This window comes from Urtica dioica, chromosome 12 (assembly GCF_054948205.1).
Source record: "Urtica dioica subsp. dioica isolate 48M chromosome 12, U.dioica_male_clone48M_v1_H2, whole genome shotgun sequence".
Classification (NCBI taxonomy): Eukaryota; Viridiplantae; Streptophyta; class Magnoliopsida; order Rosales; family Urticaceae; genus Urtica; species Urtica dioica.
In genome coordinates, this window is record NC_142767.1 from 20191233 (window position 1) to 20206856 (window position 15624).

The following is a 15624-nucleotide window of genomic DNA, read 5'->3' on the forward strand; positions in this document are numbered from 1 at the left end:
TTTTTTATCTTTTATTTTTTATGTGTTAATATTGTTCTTTTCATATTGTTCGTGTTCCTTTCGAAGACTTGTATGCCCATTGAATTTTTTTTTTATTGCGTATGGAAAATTTGTTAAAATTCTTCCGAATAAGAAAATTTAATTATCTTATCGACTTCATTCTTCTATTGGGGTTTTATTCAAACATTGGGAATTTTAGAAAAATGCTTGAGAATGAAACTAACACGAACTTTATAATTATATAAGGTTACAACTTACAAGTACTTCCTATATTGTTATTAACTGATTTTAAGATGACACATCTATTTCGGATAATATCAGAGTCAGACTTAATTTTGATGTTGTGTCGCCTCAATTTCACGTTCCATGTCCAATTTTAGTCTTACATCGCTTTAAGTAAACACTATGATCTTTATAAGTATTTGATAATTATTCACTGAAGGGTTTATGTAAACACTATGGTCTTTATAAGTATTTGATAGTTATTCACTGACGGGTTAATTATAAATAAGTATTTAAATTATATCATTCGCCTTACAGACATCATTATTTAATGTTTTTGATTCGCATATACATCATATATGAGCTAGGTGTAGCTATAGGTTTGGGATAAGATAAGAAAATCAGTCCAATAACGATCATTTTTTTCATTATTTTATCTAGCTAGCTAGGTTCTATCACCTGGTATTATATTCATATAGAGACAAGTAAGAAGGACTATATCTATATGTTTATGTGTATATCTTGATCTTGTATCGATAGTTATTCCATGGCAATAATGGTGAACATGCAGGCATATCATAGCTAGGCCGCTAGACCAAAAAAAATTCACAAGGCTGTCTGCCATTATCAAGCAAGTCCATAAAGAACAACCAACACTACAAGTATATATCTGACATATTAACGAGAATATGACCGAACAATAGTTTTATAAGATGGTGATATGATTCCTCTCATTGTCTAATTTTAAGATGAAAATAATCTCATAATTATTAATGTCGTTATCAATTAGCTTATTGGGTTTCCGTACAACTCACTAAGATGTCATGATTCGTTTTGTAACATCTTGATTCACAGAGACAAATATAATCAGATTTGATATTTTCTTGATTTTCTGCAAATTTCAATTTTATGACAATTAATATATCGACGATCTCTACTTCAAATATATTCGATTGTAGTATATTTGTGAGTGTTTGAAAGTAATACCTTAGTTTGCCTCGACATTAAAAAATGAAGGACCAGATATTAGTCAAATTTCAAAGAGAAAATTTAACAAATATCTTATTTGAAGATGGTAAATCTATGTATCTCGAATTTTTAACCATTCTGTTGCTGTATTTATTGGTGATGTTATTTCCAGCAAAAATATGTATATATTAAGATGATATATTATTGAATTTGATTGAGATACGTTTGTGGGAGTTTCCCGAAGTGTTGCGGATTATGTTGCAACAGATCCTGCGAAAGATTTGGTCAACATATTTGGTTGACTTTCTGAATCCTCATATTTTTCAGCGAGATTCAAAGGCTCAGAAACTAGAAGTTGACTTTGGAAGACCTAATTCGTTACTATATATATTGGTCTCCACTTTACAAAATCCTCTACGCATTCAGAATTTTCATTCGAGAGATTTTTTATTTGAGTGCTTTTATTTTTGTTTGAAAGCTTTGAACATGTTGTTCAGAGGTTTCTTGTTGTGTGTACATTATCTAGCTTGGGTACTCCTATACGGGCGCCTTGTGTGCATAAGAAGCAAATAATTTGTTTTACTTTGGGATAACGGGAAACACAGATCTTATTCTCAGGAGAGATACGAGTGGGAATCAAGGGGATCTCGAACTTAGGGAAAATCTAAGTTGCAATCAAAGAAGGTAGATGTAGGTTGGGTAGTTAGCGAGTGAATCGTTGAGTGTAAAACTTTATCGTAATAAAATTTATTTACATAGGACAAAGACCCCCAAATGTAGGAAACGGGTCACCAATTCGTATGTTTATTTATTAATATTTAGTAACCGTCGCACAAATTGTTGCAATAGTTTTTGGGACAGTTGCACAAATTGAGTAATTGCACATTTTATATATAAGTATATATGTGTGTGTATATATATATATATATATATTATTTTGTATTTTTCGTTCATTTTACCTTTATTTAAAATGAAAATAAAAATAATTAAGAAAAAAGTTAAATAAAATTGTAAACATTATAATTTTTGTACCTTTTGCAACACATAACTACATGAAATCGATTTACCTTGAGAAATTCAGATTTACTTAAAATATATTTTTAAAACAAAAATCAAAGATTGAAATGCCCTGCCGTTTGCTCTTGTGCTCTGATAGCCGAAATAAAAATATTCCTCTTCTCAGATTTACGGACCCAAAAATGGTTTAAAAAAATCTGACATATATATATTTTTAATAAAAAAATCTGACATATATATTTAAAAAAATATATATTTTAGTAGTTAAACCAAAAAATTATGACAAAATTTCATATTGAAAATATAAAATTTTCCGGCAGTCTTATCAGTCGTTTATATTTTGTAAAATGTGTAACACACAAATTTTTTTGATGGCCGATGACTAACCAGATAGTTACATATGTTACAAAAATGTCATTACCCTAGGGCCTAGACATGTATCGTTACAAAAGCTAACCCAATAGAGTATGTGATGTATATTGTATAGTTCCAGACAAAGCATTAAATAGACAAGATTGGCATTTAAATAAAACTTTTTAATGAATGCGTATGGGTAGACGGCGGACTCAAAGTGAATTCAATTTGCTTTATTTATTTACAAATTTATTTGAGAAATTGTCCAATTTACCACTAATTTCATAACATTTTTCCTCTTTTCACCAAAATATTAATTTGTCCCAAAATGTTACCATCTATGTCAACAATGTTGACATCTATTTTTTTCCTTCACTATGAGATGTCAACATTGTTGACATAGATGTCAACAATGTTGACATCTCGGTGGCATTTTGGGACAAATTAGTGTTTTTGTGGAAAGTGAGAAAATGTTATGAAATTGGTGGCAAATGAGTAATTTCTCAATTTATTTATTACTTACAAGCTTCTTCTTTTGCTGACACCATCTGGATTTGCTAGCCAAGGTAAATCTATCTCCTCCTGATAAAAGCTACCCAGTAATTTACCCGTGATCATAACTCACTAGCTTCTAGTAAAAGAAAAGGGAAAACGACATAAAAGCAAATTCAAACCTCAGGCCCTACTATATACGTGAATTTATGTGTTGGAAATTGGAATACATAACTTTCTTTATGTGCAGAATTTACTAACATCAAAATTTCATCACTCTTTCATGATGTTCTCTTGCATTGCGTGAGACCTACAAGTTTTCAAATAACGGCAAAAGAAGAACTATCACTTCCTACATCATTATACGAAGGCTTATTAATACGAAGCATTATCCATCCGACAAAAAAATGAAAAATAAATGTTATTTCTAATATTAAACCTCAACTCAAATTTTTGTAGTGAAATTAACACAAAAATTTGTAGGAACAGATGGTTAGATATAATAGAAATAATATTTATGAGAATATAAACAAATTGTAAAATAATTAAATAAATTATTATTTCAGAATAACTAAGAAGATGTAAATAATAGGTAAAGAAAGACAAACGATCACACTATATGAAAATAAATTAAAACCGGATAAATCTTAACCGGTATGAACAAAAGCTTGAAAGGAAGGACATGTCAAAGGTCGTTTGACGATTTTCTTGAAACTTTTATTGCCCTCGCCCTCCCACGGATGTTAAAGTACGTGAGCGAGTACCTCACATGACACAATGACGACGAGACTAACAGTGCACCATAATGTACGTCTGCCGAGAACTAGAAACATTACCATAAACTATCACCGGATTACAAAGAAAAACACAAAAAAGGTTTTAGAGAGAGATAAAAGCTTGTTAAAATCTTACTTCGATGTGTTACGAATGAGAGATGCCCATAGGCTTTTATAGGCTTAGTTCTGAACAGTTTTGAACAAATTCGTTATATTATAATGGTTCATGAAGACACCTGAATGCACATTTTCATCATCCAAGTTCCACATTCAAAACCGCAGTCTATCAATTTAATACAACGATTAAATTTTATAAAAATGGAAGGGTAAAATGATTGGATTTCAAGAAGGCTCAACCCAGATCAGCCTGCTGCCTACCCGAACGGATGACGGCGCCGCGCACGCAGGCCCGGTTCTAAAACTTGTGAGGCCTAAAGCAAATTAATTTTTATATGCCTTTTTTAATGTTTATTTAGATTATTTAGTATATTTGAGCATAAAAAATATATATTTTAGGCTTAAAATATATTAGATTTAAGCCTTTTTTTTTTACATGATTTAGACTTTTATTTAGTGAGGGCCTAAAGCAATTGCTTGATCTCCTAGAGGTCAAGCCGGGCCTGCGCGCACGTGGTTGTAAGTAAGTCACCTTGGGAGCCCAAATGATCATTCAAGGTAATACTATTACCTATGTAAATTCTATAAAGTGAGTTTCCTCACCTATATGATACTTTTACAAGTTCACAATCATTCATAACACTTCTATTTTTCTTTACGATTTTTTTTCAACATAGATTGAGCATCGATTTCTCATTTTACTTAATTTCGATGTTGGAAAATAAATAATCGATCTTATACTCTTCGCTACGAAGAACATATCTGCTATAATATATCAGATTCGATGAGTGGAGCTCACTCAAAGATTTACCACAAATCTGGCAATCTGAAAATAATAATACTCTTTATTTTTATGTTTCTTCCAACCGAGATAAGGAACTCTCTATTGTTAATGTGTTTAAAATTCAATAAAATTTTGATAAGAGAATGAAATGTGACATATGTGTGTAGATTTGTTTGATTTTGATTTTGATTTTGATTTTGATTTTTTTTAATTATAATTATATTTTTTTTTCTCAAATTTTCTTTAGTCTAAAAAAACACATATACACACACATGGACGGCATATGCCCTCTCCAAACTTTTGAATATTTATTTTTTCAACCCTTATTTATACATTTTTCAACTAAGATTATCTGATTTTTTTCACATATGATCGCCGAATTTTTATTTTCTTCCACGTCCCCTAAAAAAAAATGTGCACCCCTCCTGACCAAAAACCATCCGCCTATGCCTATGCACACAATAGATTCTAATATATATAGAAGAAAAAAAAACTGTAATTCAAAGGCCATATGTAAGAAATAAGACTTTTATACATCAACAAAATGTTACGCAACATATTAATCCATTTCCCTTCCTGGGCAAGTAATAGGAAGACAATACACATGACATTTGAAGAAGTGTGTTGACTTGAAACAAAAAGGGCAATAATTACAGCCTCCCAGAGCCTTTATTATTGATGCAGACACAGTCTTTAGTAGCCCCAACAAAGGCATTAAATATGATGGACAAAACATCGCTGCTATATATGTGTGTGTGCTCATATGTAACACGTATAACATGCACTAAGATATCACAAGAGAGTAGAGAGAGAGAGAGAGAGAGAGAGAGAGAGAGAGAGAGTGGAGATGGGAAAAAAAACATGTTGTGATGAGAGCAGTGAACTGAAGAAAGGAGCTTGGACTCCTGAGGAAGACCAAATTCTCTCAAATTACATCAATTCCAACGGCCACGGAACTTGGCGTTCTCTTCCTAAGAAAGCTGGTCAGTTTCAACTCTCGTTTCATGTCTAGACATATATATGAGAAATATGGTTTTTTGGAATTAAGTGAATTTATTGTTGTTGCAGGTTTACTTAGATGTGGAAAGAGCTGTAGGCTTCGGTGGACTAATTATCTAAGGCCAGGAATAAAACGTGGTCCTTTTTCTCTTGAGGAACAGAATTCTATTGTCAGACTTCACACCATGCTTGGGAATAGGTAATAATTTCATAAATTTAGATACAATACACTTGTGTTTTTGTTTTGTTTGATCACTGATTTTTTTTTTTTAATTATAATTAGGTGGTCCGCGATAGCGACTCAGATACCGGGGAGAACGGACAATGAGATAAAAAACTATTGGAACACTCACCTGAAGAAGCGATTCGGCAAGGATCGGTGGCCCCGATCCTCTGCGACGAGGCACACGGTAGAGTGGGAGAGCGCTAGACTAGAGGCCGAGTTTAGGCTCTCCAACGAGATCAGTCCGAGCGCGGATCGGTTTCTTCTGCTTTGGAATTCCGAGGTTGGGAATTCCTTCCGCGGACGAGATGTTTCGTGGCTGAATTCCGTCTCCGATCGGACGTGTTTCTCGCAAAAGATCGGTGGTTGTGTGAACGATGATGCGATGAGCGGCGGCGATGGCAATGAGGTTAAATTGGAGGGAAATTTGAGTTCTTTTGGGGAAACCGGCGATTTCGTTTCGGATTTGCTTCTTGATTTTCCGAGCTGTTATGATTCAGATTTCTTCCAAGCTAGAGAGGGAGATTTTTTAGTTTCTCTTGACAGGAAACCGGATTAAGTACAGTCCTGTGTTTTGTTGTTGATTTACTTGGTCTTTCCATTTTCCTTAATTTAGTTAGTGAGAACATTTCTTGTGTTACAAGCAAGGGCTGACATAGAGTTTGTAACGCAAATTTGAAAGAAAAAAAAAAATTGCGCTTTTTAAAAAAATGTTTTTAATTTAGAAAAAAAAAAAGTGCCGCAATTTCTGATTTTTTTTTTCCCGGCATTTTGACGATTTTCAATAACCAAACTATATGTTGCACGTTTGGCTACTGATATTCGTCGAAAACCAAAATCCAATTCTCTAGATTTATTTAAGATTTGTTAAAAGTCCAAATTAAAAATAGCTTTCACATCAAAACTATTCTTCTTAAAGATATTATTTTTCATTAGTGCCAGCATACTATAGTCATACCACCGCAAAAATAAATAAATCAATAAGAAACTTGACGCTTAAGAAATAAATTACGGTTTCTATTTTCCCCTCCCAAATGAAACTATACACACAAAATACACCACTTATGAACACATATACACACACACCACACTATCAAAGATGAAGAACAACAACAATTTGAACCAATGTCTTTCCACTATAAATAATAAATAAACAAATAAATAACACCCACACACAAGTTTAAGAAGAAAATAATTGGAAGGCACACAAATCAATCAAAAGCATCCGAGGAGCTTCTTCGGGCCGGTGTTGGTGGCGCGGTATTTCGCAGCGGTTTCCTCGGCCTTGATCAGATCTTCGCCCTTCTTAGCTTCGATCCCAGCCCTTCGTTCCTCCGCGGTTTTGTGGATCATCGCCATCTGGTTCTTCAATTTCTCCACATAAGCCGCTTTCTTCTTCTCCAAATCTTCCTGCTCAAGTTTCGTTTTGCGCCCAAAAATTAAACTCAATTTTTTTGTTTTTTAATATCGAAAAAATAAATGTACGAGAGTACAAGAAATAAATAATTGAATAAGTCACATGAAACTTCTCATTTCATGGAGTGACAAGTGATAATAGGAGTTTAAATTAGTCAATTTGATGATATGTAAATTTTGTTAATAATTGGAGTGGCTAATTTACAATTCTTAAGCTAAAGAGTTTAATGTGTTACCTCAATCTTCTTCAATTTGGCCTCCAAAGAAGCTTTCTTGCTGTTTTCCCACGACCCGATTGACGATAGGTTCTTCTGAGCCCTGGCAATTTATAGAAGTGAAATTTAAAGTAAAATATAAGAAAATTTTGATGCCAGAATATTATACAATTAAAGTATTAAACATGTTGAATTGAAGATTAAAAAAAAAAAAGGGTTAAAAAAGGTTTTGTACTTGTTCTCTGCTTTGGATTTTTCGCTATCTTCCCACGCCTTGATCAGAGACAACCTTTTCTCTGTCGCAACTCTTGCAAGTACAGCATCTTCAGAAACGCAACATAAAAAGAAAGGTCAAGGATTGAAATAAATAAATATCAAATTAATATAAAATCAAATTAAGTTCGTTACCTCGATTAACAGAACCTTCTTTCTCTGGACTAGGTTCAGTCACCTCTGCAAAAACCGGAAAATTAATTATAGATTAAAACGCACGTACGGTTAGTAAATTAAAAATCATGCTTTTAATAGAAGAAATTAAATATCTTTGATGATTAATTCCATTTCTGACCGGAAAGATAAATAATAATAGTAATAATACGATATAATTCAATTTCGCCTTGTGAGGGGATTATTCAATTTTTCATAATCATATTCAGCGCAGAAAGCCAAAAAGTGTTGAGCAAAATATCTATAAAAAAACAAAAAAAAGCCTTTGTCTTTTACCAACCCCATGAAAAAATAAAATAAATATTCGGATAATAAAAGAAGATAAGATGATTCCTTTCGATTTTTCTCTTATATAATTAAAATGAAAAATTTGTCGGAAAAAAAATATGAAAAGAAGAGAAGAAGAAGAAGAATTACTGGTCTCAACAATAGCAAGTGCTTTGGAATCATCAGGCTTGTCATCAGAAGTAGGCGCTGGAATGACTGATTTGTCCTCGGCTTCAGCCTTGGGAGCCTCATCCACGGCTTTCTCCGCAGGGGCAGATTCGGGTTTTACCTCTGGCTCGATCTTCTTGGGCTCTTCCGTGGCCATGATTCTCTTGCTTTGTTTATGAAGTCCAAAGAAAAGAAAAAAAAGTCCTGAGCTTGGAAAGAATTTAGAGCGACGAAATAATAATAATAGTGGTAATAATGACAAAACAAGATATTCTAGAGAGAGAGAGAAGAAGAGAGTCACTAATGAGGAAAGAAAAAAAACTGTTTATAATGAATGAAATGAAAAAGAAAAACGAAGCATTGGCTGATCGCTTGTTTAGCTGTTTGGTTGGTACTGGTAAGCCTACTCTCTTCTGCCACGCTGTTGTGGGGTCACATTTTTTTTTAATTTTTTTATTAATATTTATTCTTTACTTTTTTTTTTTGGCATCAATTTTACCTTTTAATTATTATTTACTACTATGATTGTTCTCTCTTGTGTGTGAGTACTAATTCTTAATACATGGTGGTGGTCATACTATTACTTGATTTCTTAAGTTTTCTATTTATTAATATAATTATAAGATATGGATGAGCTTTGAGAGATTAATTATTTCATATATTTTAATAGATAAAAATATCAAAATAATTCAAAAATTAGTCTTGGTGTGATTTATATTGTCGCTGAAATTAATCATTTTTCCTTTCTAACTTTTATCATGATAATAAGATCAGAATATTGATGAATTAAAAAAAAAAGACAGAAAGCAATCGTAATCCTCGGATTAATTAAACTGAATACGAATAATCAATTCATTTTATGATGATATTAATCGTCATCTCGACCCAGGGATACAGCTAATTCAATTATCCATAAAAAGATAATAGATTATAGTGCTCAATAATTTATTATAGTTTGGATTACAATTAATTTCCACTGAATTCTTGCTTTATTGGGTCCTTTATTCTTTCCCTCTCTTTTTCTTTCTCGTTCCATATTGTTGCCAACACGGTCCCACTTCTTTATCTAAAAAGCAATAATAAACATATAGTAGTATTTATATAATTATAAACTAATGCTAAGTGTTCTTATATAGCCAACGTGAAATGAGGTAATAATCGTTATTAATTTTCTAGGTTATCGAATAAAATCAGTAGCCTAATGTATTTAAGTAAAATTACTCGAGATAAACATTTTTTATAGCACATTAGTTTTCATCATTTGTTATAATAATATCTTATTGTATTCCGAGTGTAGCCTGGTTTATAGTTTTTTCTTCATTTTTTATATATTATTCGACTTATGTTTTTACTCATTTAATTGCAAAATCATCCGAAAATTAAAAAATAAAATATTTATAGAATGTTTAAAACTTTGAGGTATTTAGGGAATGAGCATCTTTAAATGAGGTATCCGCAAACGTTCCCCTGTATTTTAAGCCTTCTAAAATTGAATCAATCATAGGCTCCACTAATTCCTTTATTAGTTCTGTATGGAATAAATATATAGTTTTAGTTTCCGTGACACAATAAACTAAACTAAACAAGAGTGTATGCATTATAAAGTACGTGTGAGGGTGTATTGAAGAAACTCACTGGTTTTAGCTGTATTCAACTTTCGGAAACGTCCTTTAAAATACAGGTTGTTATCTTGTACAAGAGAGATTAGTAGTGATCAACACTCATTTCCTCAGTTTATATCTTTTCTGTATTATTTATAAACGGTATAAATTCCAATAATAGAGTAGAGAAGGCGAGCGAAACAAGAGTATTGGTGAGCAGTGGAATATTTTAACCTAAAATAGAATAAAGACAGAACTACATGCACAGGTTTATGGTTATTGCTACTCTGTAATGGGTTTTGCTAACAATTATTAGTTTCTTTTTTTCTTCTTTCTTTACAGGTAATTAACCAAACCTCACGAGTCGTGCAAAGTACGTATTGCTTATTGCTTAAGTTATGGAAAAGTGAGAAGAAATTATATAATAATAAAAAAAATCATATTAGACATAATATTTAGCAAAGGTAATCTGAATCATTGTTGTATGTTAGTTTCATTTCCTTGATAATAAACATCCTCTAATGAATCTGAACTTCCGAAGAACAGAGAAGATTTGAGAAGAAGAGAATATCAGAGAAAAAAGGAAAAAACTGATTCATTCATCGATTGAGATTCAAAACTCAATTAATATACAAAGTCTGAATAAAAGAAAAACGACAAAGAAAAAGAGTCGGTCTCACATAAGAGAAACGACAACACAGCAAAAGAAAAGAAAACAAAAAAGACGCTCGACGCTATATCCAAAACTCCCCCTCAAGATGAGCTTGGTCGAAAAATGTTGATCAAGTTCATCTTGGCCATGAGCTTCTGCAGTGCCGGGGAATGTAATGGCTTTGTCAGAATGTCTGCAATCTGTAAATGTGTGCGAATAGGGAGTAACTTCACCAAGCCACTTTGAAGATGATCTCGGACAAAATGTAGATCAATTTCAATGTGCTTGGTTCTCTCGTGATACGTTGGATTCGAGGCAATATGTATGGCTGCCTGATTGTCACAGTAAATCACGGAGGACAAGTCGGACACGACCCTGAAATCCTTCGCAAGCTGCTTCAGCCAAATAACCTCGCTCATCACCGCCGCCAACGAGCGATACTCCGCCTCTGCAGAACTACGCGAAACCGTTGACTGTTTCTTGGATTTCCAAGACACCAATGAATCACCTACAAACACACAATACCCTGTTATAGAACGCCTTGTATCACCACATGTCGCCCAATCAGCGTCTGAAAAGGCACGAATTTGTGTAGACTAAGATGTAGGGTAGAAAAGGCCTAATCCTGGACTGGATTTTATGTAACGCAGTAAGTGATGAACTGCTTGTAGATGTGGAGCTCGCGGTGAATGAACAAATTGACTTAAGCAATTGACTGCATAAGTGATGTCCGGTCTCGTGATGGTCAGGTATAACAGCCTTCCGATCAACCTTCTGAAACCTGTAGAATCATCTAACAAATCACCAGTATCTGAAGCTAAATTTATTCTTGGATTCATAGGAGTCTTTACTGGTTTAGAATCGAGAAAACATGCATCTTCAAGGATTTGCAGAGCATAATTTCGTTGGCAAAGCATTATGCCTGTCTCAGATCGTGCAATCTCCAAGCCAAGAAAGTACTTGAGATCACCTAGATCCTTCAACCTGAAAACAGTGCTAAGAAATGCCTTGACATCAGCAATAACTTGTTTGTTAGGACTAGACAATATAATGTCATCAACATATAAAAGGATCACAACAAAATTGTCACCACTCCCACGAGTGTACATTGAATAATCAGACTTAGACTGAATAAACCCAATTTTCAAAACAGCTTCAGTAAATTTTAAGTTTCATTGTCTACTGGCTTGCTTAAGGCCATAAATAGACTTGTGCAACTTACAAACCAATTTTCCTGACGTATTCTTGTGCTCCCCCTGTGGCAAATAACCCAAAGGCAAGTCCATATAAACCTCCTCAAATAAGTCTCCGTTCAGGAATGCATTGCTAATATCAAGCTGAGTAAGAAACCATTTATGTGAGGAAGCAATACTTAACAAGAATTTGACAGAAACTAATTTAGCCACAGGAGAAAAAGTATCAATATAAATCTACTCCATATTGATGTGTATAACCCTTGGTGACAAGGCGTGCTTTACGTCTTGCCAAAGTGCCATCTGAGTTTATCTTGTTGGTGTAAATCCAACGGCATCCAACTGAACTCTTATCAGCCGGTAAAGGAACAATAGACCAGGTATTGTTGGCATGCATAGCATCAATTTCCTCTGCCATAGCCTTCCTCCATTCCTCAGATTTGACAGCAATGTGGTAGAATTGAGGCGCGGAATTTGCTGTAACAGACAGGACAAAACTCTTAAAAGGCAAAGACAAGTTCGCATAATCAATTACATTGTCTATTGTATGCTTAGAGTTATATGTTAAACCTGATTCAAGGAGATTGCAATGGTAGTCCTTGAGATAAGCTGGAGGAGTACGTGTTCTCATAGACTTTCGTTGAACAACCTCACTGTGAATGTGTACAGGCTGAGAAATTGCCACTGACTGACAGTTATCAGTCTCAGTGACTTGTGGATTCTCTAAATGAACATGTGGGTTGGAAATGTCTTGAGCAACAATATCATGATCCGGTGGTATATCATTATGTAATAAAACAGGTAAGCAAAAATCAGCAAAAGGATCTATTTTATTCTCAGATTTGTTCAATTCATGGAAAGGAAAAACCTTTTCATGAAAAACAACATCTCGAGAAATAAACACTTCCTTCAAATCTAAATCAAAAAGCTTATAGCCTTTGACACCTGGGGGATAACCGATCATGACACATTTTCGAGCACGTGGCTCAAATTTTTTCCTGTGTGCCTTTATAGTTGATGCAAAACAAAGAGATCCAAACACCCGCAAGTGCTCATAATCAACATCTTTGTTAAACAAAATCTCATAAGGTGTCTTGTGAGACAAGTTTGGTGTAGGTGTCCTGTTGATAAGATAAGTAACTGCAAGCACACAGTCAGCCCATAATTGAATAGGCATACGTGATTGAAAAAACAGGGCACGAGCAACATTTAATAAATGTTGATGTTTGCGTTCAGCAACAGAATTTTGCTGAGGGGTCTCAACACACGAATATTGGTGTAAAATGCCATGCTTTGAAAAATATTCTGTAAAAGCCAGCTCATTCGCATTATCAGAACGAAAATTTTTAATGGTTGTAGAGAAGTGATTTGCAACATACGCACAAAATTTTGGAATGATCACATGCACATCAGATTTATGTTTCATCAAGAAAATCCAACAAAACCTACTCTTATCATCAACAAGGGTAAGGAAAAACCTATGACCAAGACGTGATGGAACTTTATAAGGACCCCACACGTCACAGTGAACAAGATCAAAAACACAATCTGAGAAATTATTTGCAGAAACAAAGGGAAGCCTGTGTTGCTTGGCTAAGGGGCAAATGCAACAGGGCAAAACATTATTGTCAACAGAATATGCTAAACGATTTTTCAAAGTATCTAAACATTTGAAAGACAAATGACCTAGCCTTTGATGCCAAACCTCTGCCGAGACTTTGTTAACATAGGCTGTGGAGTTGGAGATGCTTGTCTTGTTGAGGACATAAAGTCCATTGCACATCCTACCCGTGCCAATCGTCTTCAAACGGCTGGTATCCTGTATGAGAAAAGAATCCGAAAAGAAGCATATAGTCACATTTGATTCTTTTGTCAATGCACTCACCGAGATCAAGTTAAACTTGAAAGTAGGGACATACAGGACATTGTAAAGAATCAAACGTGAGTTAAGTTGAATATCACCTATATAATGAACCGGAATAACAACACGATTCAGAAGAGTGACAGTAGAATGTTGTATGACACGAATTCTAACAAACAAGAATTTCACAGCACATATATGTCTAGTGGCTCCTGAGTCCATAATCCAAGATTCTGTAGCAAAATAGTCTGAAGAAAGAGTGAAGTTAACCAAACCATTCAAACCTGTTTGGAATGAAGTCATGTTGACTTCATTAGACATCGGAGCTGAGGCTGTAAGTTGGTTTGAGAGGTGGTTGATGAGCTGGTGGATTTGCTCCGAGGAAAGAGTTGAGGATGAGTGGCCTGAGGAAGATCCTTCAATTGGTCCTCCAGATCCTGAAGTTTCCACTGCATTCATCTGATTCTTGGACTTGAACTTGTATCCTGGTGGATACCCATGGATCTTGTAGCACTTGTCGATGGTGTGTCCAATCATCTTGCAGTGGGTACAGAGAGGATGATCTTTGGACTTGGATTTCTTTTTATCTTCATGCACAGCCATCGCCAGAGAGTTGGAATGATCAAAGGCATTGAGTGAGTCCATTCTGATGGATCTTTGAGTTTCTTCTTGAGAAAGCATCGCATAAACTTTGCTGATCGGCGGAAGAGGCTCCATAAGAAGCACTTGGCCTCTCGCGTGAGTGTAGGTCTCATTGAGCCCCATGAGGAATTGCATCACGTATTCTGACTCGGCAAACTCACTCAGTTTCGCCTTTCCTCCACAAGTACAAGTACACGTGCATTCAGGTTTAAATTCGCACAAATCTTGATACACCGACTTCAGCCTGGTGAAGAACACGCCAACAGAATTTTGATCTTGCGAAAGATTCACAAATTCTCGCCTCAGTTGGAAGATTCTTGGTCCGTTGCTTTGCTTGAATCGGTCTTTCAAGTCATTCCATATGTCTCTCGCAGTTCCGCCGAGGAGGAGACTGGAGGCAATCTCTCTGCTGACAGAATTCATAATCCACGCGATTATCGTACTGTTGTTGCGGCTCCATAGGCGGAGAAGGTCCGGCTCCTCCGATGACGGCTTGGCAATCGTTCCATCGATGAACCCTAACTTTTTCTTGGCTTCAAGAACAATCAGCATCGATCGACTCCACGGCATGTAATTGTTTCCTGTCAGAACGTTGGATACCAAGCTACCTCCGGTCGAATCAGAATGATGGAGATAGTATGGTGAGAACTGGTCCTCAATCGTGGACCTAGGTCGAGTATTTCCGGTGATTCCGGTGATCGGTGTCTCTGTCGATGAATTTTCCGTTTCAGCCATTATGAAAGACGATTACGGATAGAGATCGAGAAGGTGAGACATGAAGATTTTCAGAGATAGCGAAATTGCTCTGATACCATAATGAATCTGAACTTCCGAAGAACAGAGAAGATTTGAGAAGAAGAGAATATCGGAGAAAAAAGGAAAAAACTGATTCATTCATCGATTGAGATTCAAAACTCAATTAATATACAAAGTCTGAATAAAAGAAAAACGACAAAGAAAAAGAGTCGGTCTCACATAAGAGAAACGACAACACAACAAAAGAAAAGAAAACAAAAAAGACGCTCGACGCTATATCCAAAATCCTCCAACAACGTTAATAAATTGTTAATCATATCAACTCAGTAACTTAATTGTTTTATTAATTTTTTTTTTATCATCTAAAGTTATAAACTTTACGGTTTGGTGAAATTTTATAGTCGAATTTCAGATTTTGTAGATAGATTATATATGCGTTAACATAAATTTTTA

The 15624-nt window shown here is 34.6% G+C and overlaps 3 protein-coding genes across 3 annotated transcripts; 1 reads left to right on the top strand and 2 right to left on the bottom strand.

Moving 5' to 3' along the window:
- The first annotated feature begins 5491 nt into the window (after nucleotides 1-5491).
- Nucleotides 5492-6681, top strand: LOC149380102 (transcription factor MYB17-like). Its single transcript, XM_089602736.1, has 3 exons — nucleotides 5492-5714; nucleotides 5800-5929; nucleotides 6014-6681. Exons 1-3 carry the CDS (start codon nucleotides 5579-5581, stop codon nucleotides 6510-6512), a joined length of 765 nt encoding a protein of 254 aa, XP_089458862.1. The 5' UTR covers nucleotides 5492-5578; the 3' UTR covers nucleotides 6513-6681.
- A 241-nt stretch (nucleotides 6682-6922) lies between these two features.
- Nucleotides 6923-8798, bottom strand: LOC149380103 (remorin-like). Its single transcript, XM_089602737.1, has 5 exons — nucleotides 8449-8798; nucleotides 7993-8037; nucleotides 7820-7907; nucleotides 7606-7687; nucleotides 6923-7363 (listed from the first exon to the last, which is right to left on the bottom strand). The coding sequence occupies exons 1-5, from the start codon at nucleotides 8621-8623 to the stop codon at nucleotides 7169-7171; spliced, it is 585 nt and encodes a 194-aa protein (XP_089458863.1). The 5' UTR covers nucleotides 8624-8798; the 3' UTR covers nucleotides 6923-7168.
- A 2022-nt stretch (nucleotides 8799-10820) lies between these two features.
- Nucleotides 10821-15150, bottom strand: LOC149380104 (uncharacterized). The gene is made up of 9 exons (XM_089604104.1): nucleotides 14058-15150; nucleotides 13798-13874; nucleotides 13618-13731; nucleotides 13391-13505; nucleotides 12483-12635; nucleotides 12198-12389; nucleotides 11946-12112; nucleotides 11642-11846; nucleotides 10821-11227 (listed from the first exon to the last, which is right to left on the bottom strand). Exons 1-9 carry the CDS (start codon nucleotides 15148-15150, stop codon nucleotides 10821-10823), a joined length of 2523 nt encoding a protein of 840 aa, XP_089460230.1.
- Between the last annotated feature and the right edge of the window lie 474 nt (nucleotides 15151-15624).

Bases quoted from the DNA above. Each gene is read 5' to 3' on its own strand.
- LOC149380102 (XM_089602736.1), top strand. From the start codon at position 5,579: ATGGGAAAAAAAACATGTTGTGATGAGAGCAGTGAACTGAAGAAAGGA. The intron at 5,715-5,799 runs GTCAGTTTCAAC...TTGTTGTTGCAG, and splicing joins TTCTCTTCCTAAGAAAGCTG to GTTTACTTAGATGTGGAAAG. The intron at 5,930-6,013 runs GTAATAATTTCA...AATTATAATTAG, and splicing joins CACACCATGCTTGGGAATAG to GTGGTCCGCGATAGCGACTC.
- LOC149380103 (XM_089602737.1), bottom strand. From the start codon at position 8,623: ATGGCCACGGAAGAGCCCAAGAAGATCGAGCCAGAGGTAAAACCCGAA. The intron at 8,038-8,448 runs GTAATTCTTCTT...CGGTTTTTGCAG, and splicing joins ACTTGCTATTGTTGAGACCA to AGGTGACTGAACCTAGTCCA. The intron at 7,908-7,992 runs GTAACGAACTTA...GCGTTTCTGAAG, and splicing joins AGAAGGTTCTGTTAATCGAG to ATGCTGTACTTGCAAGAGTT.
- LOC149380104 (XM_089604104.1), bottom strand. From the start codon at position 15,150: ATGGCTGAAACGGAAAATTCATCGACAGAGACACCGATCACCGGAATC. The intron at 12,636-13,390 runs GTTTTTCCTTAC...ATGTTCATTTAG, and splicing joins CCATCACGTCTTGGTCATAG to AGAATCCACAAGTCACTGAG. The intron at 12,113-12,197 runs GTAAAGCACGCC...TGGCTAAATTAG, and splicing joins AGATGGCACTTTGGCAAGAC to TTTCTGTCAAATTCTTGTTA.